The 17,981-nt window shown below is 39.7% G+C and overlaps 1 protein-coding gene across 2 annotated transcripts in view; it reads left to right on the top strand.

Moving 5' to 3' along the window:
- UNC79 (unc-79 homolog, NALCN channel complex subunit) overlaps positions 1–17,981 on the top strand; it is a 112,515-nt gene that overhangs the window by 78,942 nt on the left and 15,592 nt on the right. For both annotated transcript variants that reach the window (XM_064142466.1, XM_064142475.1), the window contains exons 41-46: positions 313–486; positions 2,046–2,114; positions 2,724–2,834; positions 10,380–10,484; positions 14,689–14,766; positions 17,652–17,741. In XM_064142466.1, coding sequence (XP_063998536.1) covers positions 313–486; positions 2,046–2,114; positions 2,724–2,834; positions 10,380–10,484; positions 14,689–14,766; positions 17,652–17,741 — 627 coding nt within the window. The remainder of the gene's footprint in view (positions 1–312; positions 487–2,045; positions 2,115–2,723; positions 2,835–10,379; positions 10,485–14,688; positions 14,767–17,651; positions 17,742–17,981) is intronic.

Genomic DNA, 17,981 nt, shown 5'->3' with positions numbered 1-17,981 from the left:
AGTGGTGGAGCATGTCCCTGGAGAAATTTAAAAGATGTATAGAAGTGATGCTTAGAGACATGGTTTAGTGGTGGACTTAGGTTAATGGTTTGGCCTGGTGGTCTTAAAGATCTTTTCCAACCTAAGTGATTCTATGAACTGAAGTACACTTAACTGTCACAGTTCAAAATTCCTGCACGTTTTATCATTAGCATTATAGAAGAGGTAAGTAGTATTTCGTCTGAACAGATTAACCTCAGCATTTCCAGGTACTGTTCGGGGGACCATTTGTACAGGTCTGCATGAGTTTATCATTCTTGTTTTGTTCCCCAGGGCTTAAACAATAAGAAGAGTTTACCAGCAGGGGGGGCAATGCTCCGCTGTTTGGAAAATATTGCTACCTTTATGGAAGCCTTGCCGATGGATTCACCCAGCAACCTCTGGACCACAATTAGTAATCAGTTTCAGACCTTCCTGACTAAACTGCCTTGTGTTTTGCCACTTAAGGTATGAAATGAGCTATGTGGTCATTGGTCAGGATGTACCAAAACAGTGGAAAAGCTATGGGTGAAAAATCAGAGTGGGTTGTTACAAATATTTTCTAAAGATTCAATTAATGTTTCCAGAGAACTAGATTTATGGTATATTTGATCCATCCCTTTAATTATATTTTCTGTGGATAACAGAGTATTCTTCAGCTATTTTTTTCCCCCACTCTTTATACTTTCTGTGCCCTGTTTTGTCAGGTTAGAATACTGCGTGTAAGAGAATCACTATTTTGATGATAAAAATCCACCTGTTTTTTACAATTGAAATAAACAAAACTCTCAAGAAGAGGAGCACTGCCTAATTAATTTGCTAAAAGTACACAATAGGCAGGCAGGCAGAAGAACTCAAACTAGTGGGAATTGAGCCGAGCCTGGCTTGTTTGACTGACCAGATTGTTCAGGCTGTATTTAGAGTAGAGTTTCAGAAACTAAATCTGGAAGTTTTATGCTCTAATTAATGAATGCTCAGTGGAATACAGAGGAATCTTATCTCCTGGTGTGTATATGTCGAGGTGGTCTTTCAGTAAACACAGTAAAAACTTTTCTGTCTTTCCAGTAAATGCTGGATTCTGATGCTCTTGTTTTGCCTTTATTTCCTATGACATAAGCGAGCCCAGTGGTAATTTCTTTTGCACAGATTAGCGGTGCTCAATATGAGCTGAGAGATCCAAAATCTAATTTTGTGACTCACAATGTTGTCTTTTACATTGGTGTCACCACCAAATCGCATGAATGATATTAAACTCCTTGTCATGCTACTTGGATCTTTGAGCCTTTTTTACATTTTGGTAAACTGAGGCACTATCCTGCAGCACTTAACTAAGCCAGTCAATTACCCTTCTTTTTCTATACTTGCCACCTCCAATCTGTTACATCTTGTCTATTCAAAATAAAAAAAAAGAAGAAATTAATTGTTTTTTAATAGTTCTGACTGCATCTCCTGTTCCTTTCTTTGAGGTCATAAATGTCTCTGCTGTTCTTTTTGCAGCAAGGATGGGGCAATACAATGGGTAGACCCTGAGAAGCCTCATTCACAGCCACAATCTATGTGATTTACTCAGAGGAAAAAATCAATTGCACTATAAGGAACAACTTTAGAGGGGCAACTGCAACAGCATTCTGATATTATGGGATGTGAGCAACCCCTGTATTTGAGTGTGGGGGAAAATGTCTTAGTCCAGGGCAACCACAGAAATATAAAACCCACAGAAATATAGATGGTGCATAGATGAGTAACTTCTGACCTGCTAACCAACTCTTCCCCAACCCATTTTTATTGCAGTGAAAATCTATTTTTCTAGGAGAGTTTTGTCCTAAATGGATTAAAGTTGTCTTTTCTAAATAGCCTTTTTTATGAAAGTGTGATTGCTGAGGAATAATCCATCTTAGGCAAGGCAAGTAAAAATCAGTCATTAGCGATCGTAGTCAGCTGTCTATAACTCATTCATTCTGTGCACAGAAAGGTTCTAACTTTGTTTTTTTTTCTTTTTTTTCCCCTGCCTTCAAATATATTCACAGTGTTCTTTAGATTCTAGCTTAAGAATCATGATTTGCTTGTTGAAGATACCTACCACTAGTGCCACCAGGGTAAGTTCCAAGAAGGCAAAAGGCTGTTGGCTCAGATTGAGCCAGCCTTCACTCTTCTATGAATGTTTTCTTTTATCCAGGAAAGTACTACATAGGAGCATACAATTGTGCAATCTGATACTTTTTGGAGAATATTAAGAGCTTTGGAATCTAGGTTACGGTAGAATGTGGGTGGGATTGCATTCCTGCATGTGTATGAATGTATATCTTCTTAAAGATTTGATGTTCTATTGAAGGTGCTCTTCACCTCTTCTTTTTTCTTTACTTTTAAAATAAAATACTAATAAGCTTCTTTAGAAGTTCTGCAGTACAATTCCATTGAGGTCAGTGAGGTTTCCTTCATAAACACTAGAGAGAATTTCTTATGTCTCATAAGCACTGGGTCAGAGATGAAGCTATTTTCTGTTGTTTTTTTTTCTTCTAATTTCTCATCCCAGCATGAAGGCAAATGCTAGCTGAGAGAGCCATTTGACCAAAACTCTGTAAATCCCTACCAGATAAGTGTCTGAGATAAAAATGATGCTGTTCCATTCAGACATTTCAGAGTTGGAATGCTTTTTATTTTACTAAGTAGACAGTTATTGATTTCTCTAACTCATGTCATTGCAGAGTCTTCTGGAGCCTTTTTCAAAGTTACTAAGCTTTGTAATTCAGAATGCTGTTTTCACTCTGGCCTACCTGGTAGAACTGTGTGGTTTGTGCTACCGAGCCTTCACTAAGGTAACAATGAAACTGCATCTTCCTTTAGGGATAACTGAAAATGAAAGTGATAAAGGAAGCCTGTCAGAAACATTGCTCAGAAAAGTATTTTTCTCTTGTGCAAATTGTATGTGGTATTCATACATCACTTAAAATGTCTGTAGCAGTCATACCTTTCTCGGTGCACAAGTTTAGCCACACAACTTGTGCAGTAAAAACTTTAATATTCTTGGTAGTGCCTACTGATAGCACAACTGTGAGGGAAGGCAACAAACAGTGAAGTGGAAGTCTCCCAAGTTAAGAGCTTCCCAGCTTAGGTCTTGTTTCATTCTGCATTAGGTGTCTCACTTTGTCATGCATGGCTGTAGAAGGGAGAACACTATGTACACCTTTACAAATTTTTATGATTCTTGGATGAAAGCTATGATATATAAATGACACTCAGTTATTACTCAGTTTTATAGCTGTCAGTGAGAAGTCGAACAACAAAATCTACAAACCAAAGCTTTTACTGAGCTCCTATGGGCTTTGTTATGTAGATTGTTAAGGTAGTGAGCCAGCCTGTTGCTTCAGCCACTAAGCTCACGGGTTTCCATCCTCTATACATCTGCCAAAAGAGTAATTAATCCTCAGGAGACATTCTCTCATAAGCAGATACATGATTTTCAATATCAGTGATGTACAACTGGAACACATGTTGCCAAGTTTATAAGCAAATGTTGGACTCATCAGTCTTAAAGGTCTTTTTCCAACTTTTATGATTCCATGAAATGAGACTGAATATCCTAAGTGTGGATGTGCATGAGACAATTTAGTCTTGGTAAGACTTAAAATATCACTGTACAAACAGTGAAGAAGAAATGATAAAAGCAATGATGCTCTGACAGAAGAACTGCACCACCAGAAAGTAAGAAAAACTTTTACCAGATGCAACAGTTGGAAGTATGACATAGAAACTAACTGTGTTTACTTACAGAAAGCAAATGATATGTTTTTGTCTCATTTAAAAGAGAAAAGTTTATCAAAGGGAAAAAAATAAGAGTACAAAAGAGGCTGTCCAACTTTTGGAATTATCACAGTATCACCAAGGTTGGAAGAGACCTTATAGATCATCAAGTCCAACCTGCTACCACAGAGCTCAAGGCTAGACCATGGCACCAAGTGCCACGTCCAATCCTGCCTTGAACAGCTCCAGGGACGGCGACTCCACCACCTCCCCAGGCAGCCCATTCCAGTGTCCAATGACTCTCTCTCAGTGAAGAACTTTCTCCTCACCTCGAGCCTAAATTTCCCCTGGCGCAGCCTGAGGCTGTGTCCTCTTGTTCTGGTGCTGGCCACCTGAGAGAAGAGAGCAACCTTCTCCTGGCTACAACCTCCCCTCAGGTAGTTGTGGACAGCAATAAGGTCTCCCCTGAGCCTCCTCTTCTGCAGGCTAAACAATCCCAGCTCCCTCAGCCTCTCCTCGTAGGGCTGTGCTCAAGGCCTCTCACCAGCCTCGGCGCTCTTCTCTGGACACGCTCAAGCATCTCGGTGTCCCTCCTAAACTGGGGGGCCCAGAACTGAACACAGTACTCAAGGTGTGGTCTAACCAGTGCAGAGTACAGGGGCAGAATGACCTCCCTGCTCCTGCTGACCACACCATTCCTGCCCTCATACTCCACAGTTTTTGGTTATTTCACATGATTTTATTAAAGCCATGGTATTAAAAAAGCCATGTTTCTTGCACGCCTGCTGGTTCAACATCCTATTAATGTGCTGAGTACTTAATTGCACACAGGCAGCTTGGGTTATAGTGCTTGGTAAAATCTCCTTGTTCATTTAGTTTGATGCATCCTGGTCACCCAGAAATGGAACCATTAGTGGATGGTCTCCTACAGTTTATAGCCACAAAATGCTTAATTTACTGTAACTCCACATTGCATTATCTTTGTTAGAGAAAAAAGAAATCAGTTGTGATGTCTGTATTTCTCTACACTGTACCCAAATAGAGTGCTGTTTGTGATGGAATACCATGTAGAAGTAAATGCCAGAAGGAATATAGATTGTGAACACTGGAACTATTCAGATTTAATTACTTGTTTTACAACTTTACATGTGCCAGCTGGAACAAAACACCCTTTCAGCTAAACTGTGGAGGATTCTTGTCTTTTCAAAGACCAAGCCACTCTGATATGCACTTTGCAGAGGTCACTGCTGTACAACCACTCCAAATCTTTTTTTATCTCCAGCATTTTCCTAATCCCTGTGGCAGGAACATCTCAGTTCCTCTTGTGTTGCAGTCTGAAGACTCGTGTCAATCTGATATTTCCTTGTCTGAATTTCTATTCCAGGTCAACAATTTGATTTTTTTTTTTCAGTGCCTTTGGAACTCTCTGTTGAGAGAAGCATCTCTTGTGGATTGTAATCTATTTATCTTTAGTTTTCTTTTCAAGTATCATAAGGTCCTAAATGGACACTTTTTGGCTTTCTTATCTCTTACAGCTCTAGAAGCTTCAACCTAAACTTAGCATTCGGCTAGCATTCTCTTGACCCTGATTAAGTAAGTGTAGAATGACTCTGAATTGGATGTGATGTGATTTTGCTATTAAATTTCTTTAAAGAATAGTGAAGTGGCTGATCTTCAGTATTTGTAGTTACTGTAGTAGCATCAGAGATAACAAATTGTGATTATGCTGGAGCATACTGCTCTGTTAAGGAACCGAATTTGCTATCAACCTTTATTACTAAGTTTGAGCCCTGAGATGCCACTAGAAACAAACTTTAGTAGTTTCACATTCTATAAACAGACCTCTGGTAATGCAGACTCTGAAGGCTGCAAAGCAGTTTCTAGTAGGGATGAATAGACATTTGAGAGAGTTAACTTGGCTGAACAGAGGCTACAGGGGTTATGTTTTTGACTCTTTGATACCAGGTTTACATATCAGTCTCCTGGGCATTATTCTCATAGAACTAACACCCATTTACAGCTCTGTGGCAGAATGTAAAGTCCTTAAAGTATGTGTAATCGATGTATGTACTTATCACCACATGAATGATTGGAATAAGTAGACTTTGATAGGAGGGGTGCTGTAGGCTGTTGACTGAAGTGTCATCACTCTTGATCTACAGTGCAGGAAGTAAGAGGTCAGATGTAAAAAAAAAAGCATTTTGCTTGATTTTGCTTCACCTCTCTGTGGTCTCTGTGCTTAACACTTAGCAAACATTATGGGTTCAGATTGTGAGTTAGGAGACTTCTTTGGGAGCAGAGGGAAGCTGGGATTCATGAAGCCTGTGCTTCCTTTCCAGTGTTCTGACAAAGTAATGTGTGCCAATTACATCTTGTGTAGTATAGGTGCTAGGCTGTAAAATAGCTGAATGCACTTGAAAGACTTTTACTTTCCTCTTACCCAGTACGTGCAGGGTGCTGTACCGGGTTACTGATGAGAAATTCCATCTAGTATTTTGGGGAATGTAATTGTCAGCTATGTGAGCATGGCACTGCATTGTGCATGTGCCTCCAGTCTGTGAAGGTGTACAACAGTGGTGAATTCTAGAAAGTAATCAGGGACTGTTTGCACCTTGAGTCTTGTGCACCTTTCTGGTTCCGCAGTCCCAGTCAGAATATGGTAGAATTGGAGAGTGTTCAGCTAACAGTGACAAGAATGATCAGATAGTGGGATCAGTTCCACTTACAGAGAAACTAAGTTAGAGTTCTTCAATCAGAAAAACTGATGGGAATGTGAGAGATGTCTGTAAGGTCACAAGTGACTCAGACAAGGATGGCTAATTTCATGCCTTTCCAGCAGGAGAGCAAGAACATACTGAATTTGTAGGAACCAATGTCAAACCAAGTAAAGGTAATAGGCTTTTCAGTAGCATAGGACACATTGCCAAGTACTGTGGGTGCTAAAAGTTGACATGGGTCCAAGAGGTCAATGGAAGGTGTATGTGGAAGAGAAATCCGATGGGGTTTGTGAATTATACAGAAACCACACTGAGCTCAGAAGTTCCCTGAGCTGAAAAGAGCTGGAAGCTAGGGGAGTAGCAGAGGAAATTATACATGCTTGCCTTGTTTTTATTCTTCCTTTTGTGTCTGCTTATGTCCTCATTGGAGGTAAGTTACTGAGGACACTCATTTTGGTCTGACCTCTTCTGGATGTTCTTATATTGTACTGTTCTTGTGAGAGCATCACTCATGCATGTGGGATATATGACTTTTGAGTACTTTACCCCTCAAGTAATGGTTTCATAATACAGCTGAACTGATTCAATGTTTTCTGCTCCTGTAAGGAAATGATTTTAAAAAAAAATTCATTTCTATTTTTATTTTGGATTGTTAGCTTCTCGTGGGTTTAGCTGCCAAGACTGCAGAGATGTAGTCAAACAGGGATGAGTGCAGTTTGGGACTCATTCCAGAGTAGGAGCTTGAAGTAAGGTTTCTTGATTCACATACTAGTATCATAATGTTGTCATGACCTGGTGTCTTGAGCCAACCCTGGGCAGCAGGTGAGGTTATGCTAAGATTCAGAAGTTCCCTCAGAGCAAATTAAAGCAAACTGACACAAAGTGGTGACACGTGGAGTCCTTGTAACCCAAAAGGTTGTAAAGCAGGTATGTTCTATTAGTGCACTGGTGCACAGGGGGTCTCTCTGCCACATACATGCACACCCCAGGCCCCAACCTTGTGCTTTTTATGTTGTTACTTATTATGTATTCCTGAGAGTTCCAGGAAAGGTTTATGCATATACAGAGTACTTCCAAGAGGTGTTTTACACCTGCCCACCCATAGTCCTCACCTTTTCCTGGTGGTGTTCTCTGGGGTCCTAAGGATGAAGGCCAGCTATCTTCATTGTGCTGCCCTCTTGATTGCAGATGTGCTGAGCTGTGCAGCTTATCACTGAGCCCAAACTGCAGGTCGGTTCTGGCCATGTTCAGAGTCTCTGTAGGCCTTTTTCCTTCCTTATCTTGATGTTTTTGGCTCTCAGGGTCTCTATCTCAATGCCTCCTGGTGGGCAGATGTTTCACAGCTCATCTTTCCTTAGTTTTAGGTACGCAGATACATAGTTATATGATTGCAAAAGTATTTCTACTTCCGAATCCCATCAGTGGCTGATGAGTTAGGTCTACTAGAGCTAATGTAAACTCTTGGTAATGAACTGGAGCAGAGGGAAAATTGGACGAAAGAGAAGAAAAAATAGAGAGGAAAAAGAGAGAGTTAAGAGGCAGGAAAGAAAGTTATCACCAGTGCTTGGATTCAGTGATGTCTCACATGCACGCTTCAAGTTCTTCAGTGGCAGGTGTACATCCTAGCAGGGTCTTCTGTGGTAGATGCAACACTGAGACCCCCCAGAGTTGTGGTCCTTTTATACCCTCTCTGCGGGGGTTGGATGTGGAGGGGGGAGAGGGCAGGGGGTGTGTGGTCTCTCCAAATCACGAGAGGTGTACTGGCGTGAGGAGTGCACTCCAGTGCAATGTCTCCATTGGCCTTTCAGTGGTGCTGTTACAGTGGGTTTAGAAGAGGGAATTCCTGCCTCTGCAGAAATTATTTCTTTTCATTGTTAAGCCATCTGCAGAGCCAGCAGCTATTCTACTGAGCTATTAAGGGCTATCAAAGCCATCACCCTGTCCTTTGGGACGAGGTATGTCATGCATTGTTTTGAGACAGTAGAGCCATTCGTCTCTCTCAAGCAGAGTGTGAAAGACATGCCGTTCGGTTGTTTTGGCCCCTTCTCCCAAATCAGGGGCTGCTATTTTAAGTCTGTGTTCATTGAAAGGTAGGTGGGTGCTGTGGGAGACGTGTTATCATCGCTATAAGCCTTGTTTGGCAGTGCTGTGTATCTGCTATGCAGATGCAGCGTGGTGACATCAGCTCTCTGGGAAGTGCTGTGACTCGGTTTTTGGTCTGCTGTAACTGAAGCTTCTCTCACTTCCAGCTGTTCATCTCCAACTCCTCTTTTAGTCGCACTTGCTACTGTGTGCAGCTAGAGGTGTCCATCAAACTGATTCTCACTAATTACACCTCACACGACTTCTCAGAGGTAGAGGCAAGCGTTATTATCCCATTTTACAGATGTCACAGATGAACTGAGGCCCTGATAGAGTAAAACGTTCTGCACACTTAGCTTGGGCTAGCAGGCAAGTGTGTGAGATTTACAAGGCGGAGGATCCTAGGCTTTAAATCTTAAGCACACTTTGGATATGCTCTCTTTATTAAACAACATTATTTCACATCTAATGGTCATTGGAAAGTGAGATCAGTGGAAGACTTCCTGCTGATAGAAATTCTTGAGTTGCTGTGGTCAGTAGCAGGCTATAAATTTGTTCCACATTTTTGTCTTGTCTTTTAAAGTCAGAGAATGTCTAAGTAAGATGTATAATAGACTCATCTTATCTCTTCTACCTCCTTGCTATCTCAGCTCTACAAGACTATTTTTAGGCTTCTGTGCTCTAATCTCCACTCCCTATGTTGTAAAATGTTTCTGTTGTGGCAGCCGAAGCCAAGATGGTTTTAATTGTGTAAGTGGAAAAGTACTGCTGGTCTAATAAATGCAAACAGAAGTCCAAACTGCTGTAGTGCAGGCACCATTATTTTAATGGGAATGGCAACATAAAACAAAAAACAAAACAGTATGATAAAATGTAGACCATTTCTGGGAGACTTAATGAAAGAACGATTCTAAATACTGTTGCCACTTTCATTCTTCTGTGTCAGTCACTACTCCTTTTCCCTTTTCTCTTCTTCGGGACTGTGCTAGTTTGAAGCTAGCTGGAATGTTTTGGTGAGAAGAACTAGATTACAGGCTGTGAAAGAGAAACGATGGTGATGTCTACTTCACTTATAGGCTTGCTGAGTTGTATAAGAACAAGAATGTAAATATACATCAGACATTTGGTCACTGCCTGGACCTTGAGCTGCATTTTCTCTCTCTAACCTAACCTGATTAATCCACCTGCTTCCTAACCTCCATTCTTCCTTGGGCACAAGGCAACATCTGGGGTAAGGTAGAGAGGGGTGGGAGAAGGTGGAAGGGTGGTTGGGAGCCCCTCCTGACGACTCAGGTTTCTGGGGGGCTCTTGTGTTTCTGTATTACCTTTTACCTTGCATATTTATATATATAGTTGTATATATTGTAAATATTTGCTTGTATATTGTACTAAGCTGTAAATAATAAGCTTCATTCAATTTCCAGAGCCAGCTGAGTCTAGTCTGGGTGATTTAAAAAGTGTGTGTGTGGGGGGGGCGGGTAACACCCAAACCATCACAGGGTCTACTGAGAGAAAGCCTCGTTGCAAGCTTGGGCTTTATAACTGTTTTATAAAATCTATCTGTGTTTCACTGGTGAAATATTAAGATATTGGACATAGTGCCTGATGAACATCAATGAGGCTGATTATCCTTCAAAGTTGTGTCGAGTCTGTTGAATTACATAAACAGGGAATGATCTTTGCTTCTTTGTAATAAAGGAAAAAACAAGTACACTTTAGTAAAATTTTGTTCCCCAAAATAGATAAAAAATTTCTTTATGGTTTGCTACTGGATGTCAGTGAATTTCAGGAAACTGATCATTCTGTGTTTTTCTGTTGTAGGAAAGGGACAAATTCTACTTGACGCGCAGTGTCATACTGGAGTTACTGCAGGCGCTCAAGTTAAAGTCACCCTTACCAGACATGAATCTGCTGTTGTTGGTGCAGGTATAAGAGATTCTTGTGTAATTCTCATATTGATGTTGTCTGAACTCAAATTCAGAGGTGGGAAAAGCAAATCCAACATGTTTGCAGAAAGTGCCAGCAGGCACCATAGCTGCATCCATTTGCACTCCCGCACTAAAATTAAAGACAATAAATTTGGGATCCACATTTCCCAAGATGGTAATGAATCATGCATATCGTTGCTGATGTATTGAAGATCATGGAACATATCTCACGTTGGAAGTGACCCATAAGGATCAAAGACCATGGTGCTGCCTGGTCTTCATGTAGCCCCCGCAGTGAGCTGTTTGCGTGTGAAGGGGTGCTAGTTCATCACGGGCCAAAACTCAGTTTCTGTCTATCCAGGCAGGCAGTAAGCTGTCTCCAGTCCCTGGAAGTTGTTCTCCTTTAGCATGGAATTCTCAAAGAATACATACACAATATTTCTGTTCCTTTCATTCTGTGGATTGCTGAGGTAGCAGTTAAGATAGATTTTTTTTTTTTTTTAATAGGAAAATGTGTGAAAGTCATATACAAACTTGTGAAAAATCTTTCTATCTCCAAAATACCACACATGGCACCCTTTGGAACTACAGGCCTGTCCCACCTAACAATTTATTGAAATCCATCAATTTTAATCCCAGATAGTGAGCTCTCCTTGATTGCAATGAACGAACCATTATATTCATTTAGTATCACTAAATGATAAGGAAAACCATAACAGCACTCCTTAAGGTTCAGGCAAGATACTCATCATGTAGATCATTCATAGATCCCTCTTTCTGCTCCCATTGTGGGCTCAAAGCTTCATAGAGCTTACTATGGGTTCATTTATCCTTTGAGTATTGGTATATTATTCATTGTAAATAAGTAGCTGTTAGTTGACAGAGAAGTAAGATTGACAAGTAAAATTATGTAGCAGTTAGGATAACTCTGAAAACAATTATTATGCCATCAGTGTTAGGGAAAGGAGATGGAGCAGAGAAGAATGACACTTGGGATTTTCTCTTTCAAATGGTAAAGGGTTGTTTTTAACAATCTAATTTAAAAAGGAGAAAATTGCCTTCTTTATTATTTTCCTTTTTAAGCCCAGACTTCTTTTGTCCTCCCAGCCACTACCATCAAATAACTTAGCAACCGCCAACCTCTTTCTGTCTTGTGGACAAGCTTCAGTGATGCAGCTTGGTACCATGTGTGTCAGTGTTAGTGACTTGAACTGACGTTTCCTGTATTACAGAATAAGGCAGTTTTTCTGCATTACTCCACTGTGTAGCTCAGTCCTATGACTACCCAAAAAGTAGCAATCCCACAGTCTAGTCAGCCCTAAATTTCTCAGTTGAGAACACAAACATGCCGTGTCAGCTTTGGCAGTGGGATTTAACTGGTAAACATTTGTGCTTCACGTTGAGTCATTTGCCTGATAGACTCAGTAAGCAACACTCTCTCTTGCCTTATCTCACAAAGATGAAATGATAATTGCCTGAGATTTTGTCCTAGTACTGTTCCTCTGTGCTGTATTCACGTTAGGATGTATTCATATTCATACCTTACACAACAGGACTGAATGTGGATATAAATGTCTTTTATGATGTCTTGCTTTCAGCAGCTGATGAAGTGATTCATATTTCCTGCTATCCAAAGCAGCCAACTTCTGTTTTTATGCACTCAGTGGTAAAGAATAGAGGTTGTATTTAGACCATCTGCCATAGATGCCTACTGGAGGCTTGATGACTGCTTTTCCCATTGACTGTGCAAATTGGCAGTCCTCAGTAGTATGCTGTCTGAATCATTCAACAGCTTCTTGAATCCATAAATCTATAGCAGGGTTAACACAGCACCAAATGAAAATGTTTTTTATTTCCAAGACAGTCATGTTGCCATGGGCTTATTAGCTTGTGCACAAAATTCTGTAGAGGCACTACACACAGTTTACAGAGATTCAGTCAAAATGTTCAAGATAATGGAGAAGCTAGAAACACTTCAGTGACAGATCAATTTTGGGCTGACTAATAAAGAAACTCCTAGGAATACGTACATTTGACATCCACATTCATCCAGATTTAATGGTGTCATCAGTATCACTGGTGACACCAGTGCTAAGATAAGTTAGCTTTATCCCACCTTAGAATTGTTGCATGGGTGCCCTGGAGGATCAGGGATAAAAAAAGTCTTGTCCATCTCCTTGATTTGTCCTAGAAAATGGAAGCCATCATGTACATGCTGTTTCTCTGGGTTTCCATAGGATGCTTCTTCACCTAGCATTTCCTTTCCCAGTATTTCTTTTCTGCTTACAATTCAACACCAGATATCTTAATATGTTTCTATGGACTTCAATTATATTAATGTCTCATTAGGATTTACTTGTTCAGTTAGGCTCTAAGGTTCAGTATATCTGGTCCATTTTGTTTTGGGGACTCTTGTTTTGGGTAGGACCTTCTGGTAATGTAAATCAGTGTGTATCTGGTGGTTCTGCTTAATGTTTCTATGATAAACTGACCTGTTGATTACTTAATAGAAGGATTTAAAGTTACATATAATACCTTTATAAGATTATTTACCTCCATTCATATTCAAAGTTGTAAGAAGATGATCTAAATCTATTATGACATATTGGTAATTCACACCAGTCAGCACACATTTCCATTTAGATATTGTTATACAGCTGTGTCTGAGCAGACAAGGCTAGTAAGAGGCATGGTGACTATTTGTCCATTTCTCATCTTTTTGCAGTGTGGGAGTTATTTTTCTTTGCCGTTTTCTTTACATATAGCTGGCATTTAATCTTTTGGCAGTGACATCGTAATGTATTATAGTATTCATAGTGGGAGACAACATAAATGACAGTGAATTGGACTGCAATTGTAAGAAATTCTTCATTTTGAGTTTGGTTCCCCTGTCCTCTTGACTGCATTGCAGTTTTAGGAAGGATCCTTGGGACTGGCAGTCTGATGAGAAAGATAAGCTAAATAAGGCCTAATCATTCCCTAGAAAAAGAATGGAGTCTCTCAGCTGTTTCTCACATATAAATTAATATTTGTGATTTAACATGAAGTCCTCTGTGCAAAAGGTAAAGAAAGCTTTTTAGGAAGCCAGTAGAGGTTGATTTTGCTGCTGCTTCTTATAATTCTTAAAACAAACGAACTAGATGATATTTATCTTTGTCAATGATTTTTGTTGACTTATGTGGTGAGTGGTGTAGCAGTGTGCTGAACTTGCTGTTGGATGCTAAACATATATACTCCTCTCCTTCCATTCAGTCCTAGTTAGACCACATCTGGAATATTGTGTACAGGTATGGGCTTCCCAGTTTGAGATGGACTGGAGAGAGTTCATCAAGCACTACAAGGACGATTAAGGGACTTTCCTCTTAAGAGAAAAGACTGAGAGACCTGCGCTTGTTTAGTTTGGAGAAGAGAAAGCTGAGAGGAGACCTTATCAATGTCTACAAATATCTGACAGGTGGCTGTCGGGAGGGTGGAGCCAGTCTCTCTTCAGTAATACCCAGTGATAGGATGAGGGGCAATGGACATAAACACAATCACGGGAAATTCTGTCTCAATGTAAGAAAAAAATAATTACTGTGAAGTTGATGGAGAACTGGAACAGGCTGCCCTGAGAGGCTGTAGAATCTCCTCTGGAGATCTTCAGAAACCTGCCTGGACGTGTTTCTGCGTGACTTGACCTAAGTGGTCCTGTTTTGCAGGGGCAGTTTGAATCAATGATGTCTGGAGGTCCCTTCAAACCCCTAGCATTCTGTGATGTTATGATCTGCAAAGTTGTTCATATAATTATTGTAGAGCTTCAGTGAAAGTGGTGTAATATCAAAGTGAAAAGCATAGCTTGCTGCCTTACCCTCCTCTATAATGAAAGAAGAGCATTTGATACATGCAAGAAATAGCAAAGATACATGTTTTTGCTTATAAAGAAAGGCTCATTTATTATATAACCTTCTTCAAGTTGCTCCTTCATGACATATGTGTGTTATACACATTGAAGTGTAATTTTATTTTTTCTTTTTTTTTCATAAAATCAGCTAATTTTTAATAGTGAGTTAACTATGTTGTGTATAAAGAGAGATCTAAAATGACCACGAATAAAAGCAAAAAAAGATCTGAACTGATTTTAGTAAAGTTATGCATAACTTATTAGTGTCTTCAGGTTGCTTCAAAAATAATTAAAAACCCCCTTGACATTCATTTCTTCTTAGTTTGTTTGTGCAGATGCCGGAACAAAACTAGCTGAGTCAACAATCTTGCATAAACAGATGATTGCCTCTATGCCTGGAGTAAGTACTGAATCAGACTCCATCACTTAGGTTTTTTTGTTTGTTTGTGGGGGTTTTGTTGGTTTTAATTTTTTACATCTGTGTTATTCAGCTCATTTTGCTTCATTTCAGTGTTCTTTCAACTTATTTTTTGGCTGGCAAGGTGTATTGCAGGCAGTGGTTGAGGTGCTTCCTCCTTTTTATCGATGTTGGAAAAGTTCAGAGTTTGATATTGTTACCCTTACTATCACTGACAGTCTTTAGTCATGCAACTGACTTTAGCTGGAGGCTGCGCTCACTAAGACATTGTGTGGGGAACCGACCTGCTGAACGTCTCAACAAAAAGTAGCAGGGAGGAAAGCTGCAAGCCATTGCCTCTGTTCTCACAAAAGATTATCTGGTTAAAGAAAGAACTCAGTTTATAAGGCATTCATCTGTGTCGTGCTGCTGGCTGCAGCTGTATTACCAGTGCTCATGATTGCCTAGGTGCTGAATATGCACCTAGTGAATATGTGGGGACATCGCACAACTGGAGCTCTTGGCTTGTTCCATGACACATTCCCAAGCAGAGGAATGGGGCTTAGCCCAGTGTTGGGAATAGTAATATTCAATGTAGTGATTCTGTGGAAATGTCTGAATGTTATATGCTGGAACCTAAGCCAGGGACAGGCGAGAGTGCATGAGCTCAGTAAGTGCTGAGTTGAGATAAAATGGAAGCTTGGAATGACCTTAGAGAATGGTGTAACAAATGTAAGGCTGGAGCCTGTGGTTTTTGCCTGTCTCTGCTGACTTAGGTTGCTTAGCCACAATGTACATGTTGTTGAGAGGATATGGTGAATGTCTACACTGATTAGTATGTCATTTCTAACGCAAGTACATGTAACCAATTGCAGTTTAATACAATTTGTAGCCTTCTGATGAAAGGTATATAAACACATGTTTGGAATGCAATAAATGGATTGGATTGGCTTGCATCAGGCCTTCTCCCCCTCTCTTCTGATGCCCATGGCATTGAAGCCTGTGGCAGCCCAGCCTGCTTCACAAGCTGAGGAAAAACTTCCTTCCCTGTGTGTATCTCTGTCAGTTTTAGAGATTGCCTAATGGGATCTTACCCATCTATCTTCTGAAGTGTGTGGATTTTTTTTAATGCAAATCTTGAATAATACCTTTTGTCCCAACAGAATATTTTAATTTTGTACTTGCTTTAAATAGATGGACTAGAAAGACGTGATAGGACAGTGATAATTTCAGAAGTCATAGAGAATCAGGCTGCCTGCTGCTTGAATGAAACAGAATAGATGATTGGGGAGCAGTCTTTTGTAACTGAGTGGTATTTTCAGAGATATGAGTGTAGTATATTTATATTATTCTATTATTCAGTATTTTAGAACTGGATGGAGGATATGCTGACAGTGCTGGCAGGTGACCTTGTTTTACTGTTTGTTTTTCTGTGAAGGGAACTGACAGGCATGGCATTTCAAAAGCTAGAAGGTGGCATAGTTCAACACCATGTAGATTGCTATTAACATGCAAAAATGATAAATGCCCAGGTCAGTTCCTTTTCAAATAAATGCTAGCAGTTTTTCAGTTTTCAACCACTGAAACTCAACTATGGCTTAATAATTTTGTGATCAAAACTGAATGTGGTTCATTGTATACTCAAGGTAATCAGCTTCTTTGTTTCAAAGTGTAGGTAATTAAATAGAAGTCAAAGAAGAGTAGTTTTCCCCTGTGAACTTTACTGTTATGTTTTGCCCTTAGACTGACTTTGGATACAGTATTTTTTTGGTGAATTAAAAAAGATACATAATTTAATCATTTAACTTCTAAAGTTAAGCACTGCTTTTGCTTGGCCCCTGAGAATGAATTCTCCTTGAATTCAGCTAGCATTATCTTCACTTCAGACTATTAACATGCTAAGAAAAGTTTTCTATGACACCCAGTGGATCAGTCGTGTCACCTTCTGAAAGCTTCACTCTAGGGTTCTGGTCTGTTTGAAGCCTTTATTTAATCTGACAGCTCGGCTCAGTTGATTCTTTTGCACACCTTGGGCACATCTTGTAGTAGCCAAAAGCCAGATTTGCCTTTCTCACTTTGCCCTAAGAAAAGGATTATGAAAATTTGTGCTGTGGAAATACAGTAAACAGCACAGTGAGTCCTTTTGTTTTCCTTTTGAGGTTCTTACTCCAGCACAAGTTGCCTCTCAATGCTTACACCTTTATGGTCAAACCGGAGCAGTTTGTGAAGGATTTAATTCACCCTTTTCAATCCTTGCTGCCCCACTTTGGAAAACTGCAACTAGCTTAAGTGCCATTCGAGTGCTGTATTTTGAGTGATTTTGCTTCAGGAATGTCCCAGAAACATTTGTTAGTTGAAAAAAAAAAAAAAACACTAGCAAAAATGTAACACTTAAATGTCAATGGTGTTCATTTTAGTGATGTTTACATGTAAAATACTTGAAAGCAATCCTTTAAGCTATTTTTTTCTATCATGGCTAACTAGAACATGAGAGCATCTGTGACTGAATTTTGTTTTCTGAGATTATAGCTGCTTGCAGAACCGAGTTGTTAAACTCTCATGGATTCTTTAAGGCTTTGATTCTGGATCACTGTAAATTTCAGAACAGTCTTGAAAGTTTAATCAGTTAATCTTCTATTGTTGTCACAGATAAGAGGATTTTATGAAGCATGAAGAAGCTACAGTGACTGGGCTATCTCTTTATACTATCATCAGATAAGAGGTTATATTACAGTGAGAAGAAAAACATCAAAGAATACCTATTCCTACTTAAAATAATGTAACTATCAAGTAAAATGACAGACAAATTGATGAACACGAAACAAAGACACAACCACAAACATATTCAAAACCTGGTATTTAAACTTTTTTTTTGCTTTGTGTTCTAGTGTGGAACAGCAGCAATGGAATGCATGAGGCAATATGTTGGGGAGGTGCTGGATTTCATTGCAGATATGCATACCTTAACCAAGTTAAAGGTTAGTTTTGGGCATTCATTGATCTACAGTCTATGTCCTTTATTTTTTCCCCCAAAAATATGTTTTCTGTAAAGAACCTGTGTGGGAGAAGCAGTTGTAAGTCTTGGAGGGCTAACGAGGTTTTTTTCCTTGCTTTAAAAAAACTCATTAATATTACTATAGATTAGACATTTCTGAGGGATCAGTAAAAAGTGGCTTATGCAGTGTTGAAATGTGAGCTGATTCGAATATAGTGAACAT

The sequence above is a fragment of the Pogoniulus pusillus genome, chromosome 1, assembly GCF_015220805.1.
Source record: "Pogoniulus pusillus isolate bPogPus1 chromosome 1, bPogPus1.pri, whole genome shotgun sequence".
Classification (NCBI taxonomy): Eukaryota; Metazoa; Chordata; class Aves; order Piciformes; family Lybiidae; genus Pogoniulus; species Pogoniulus pusillus.
Note: the sequence above shows the minus strand (reverse complement) of the source record. Positions and strands in the feature narration are given on the sequence as shown.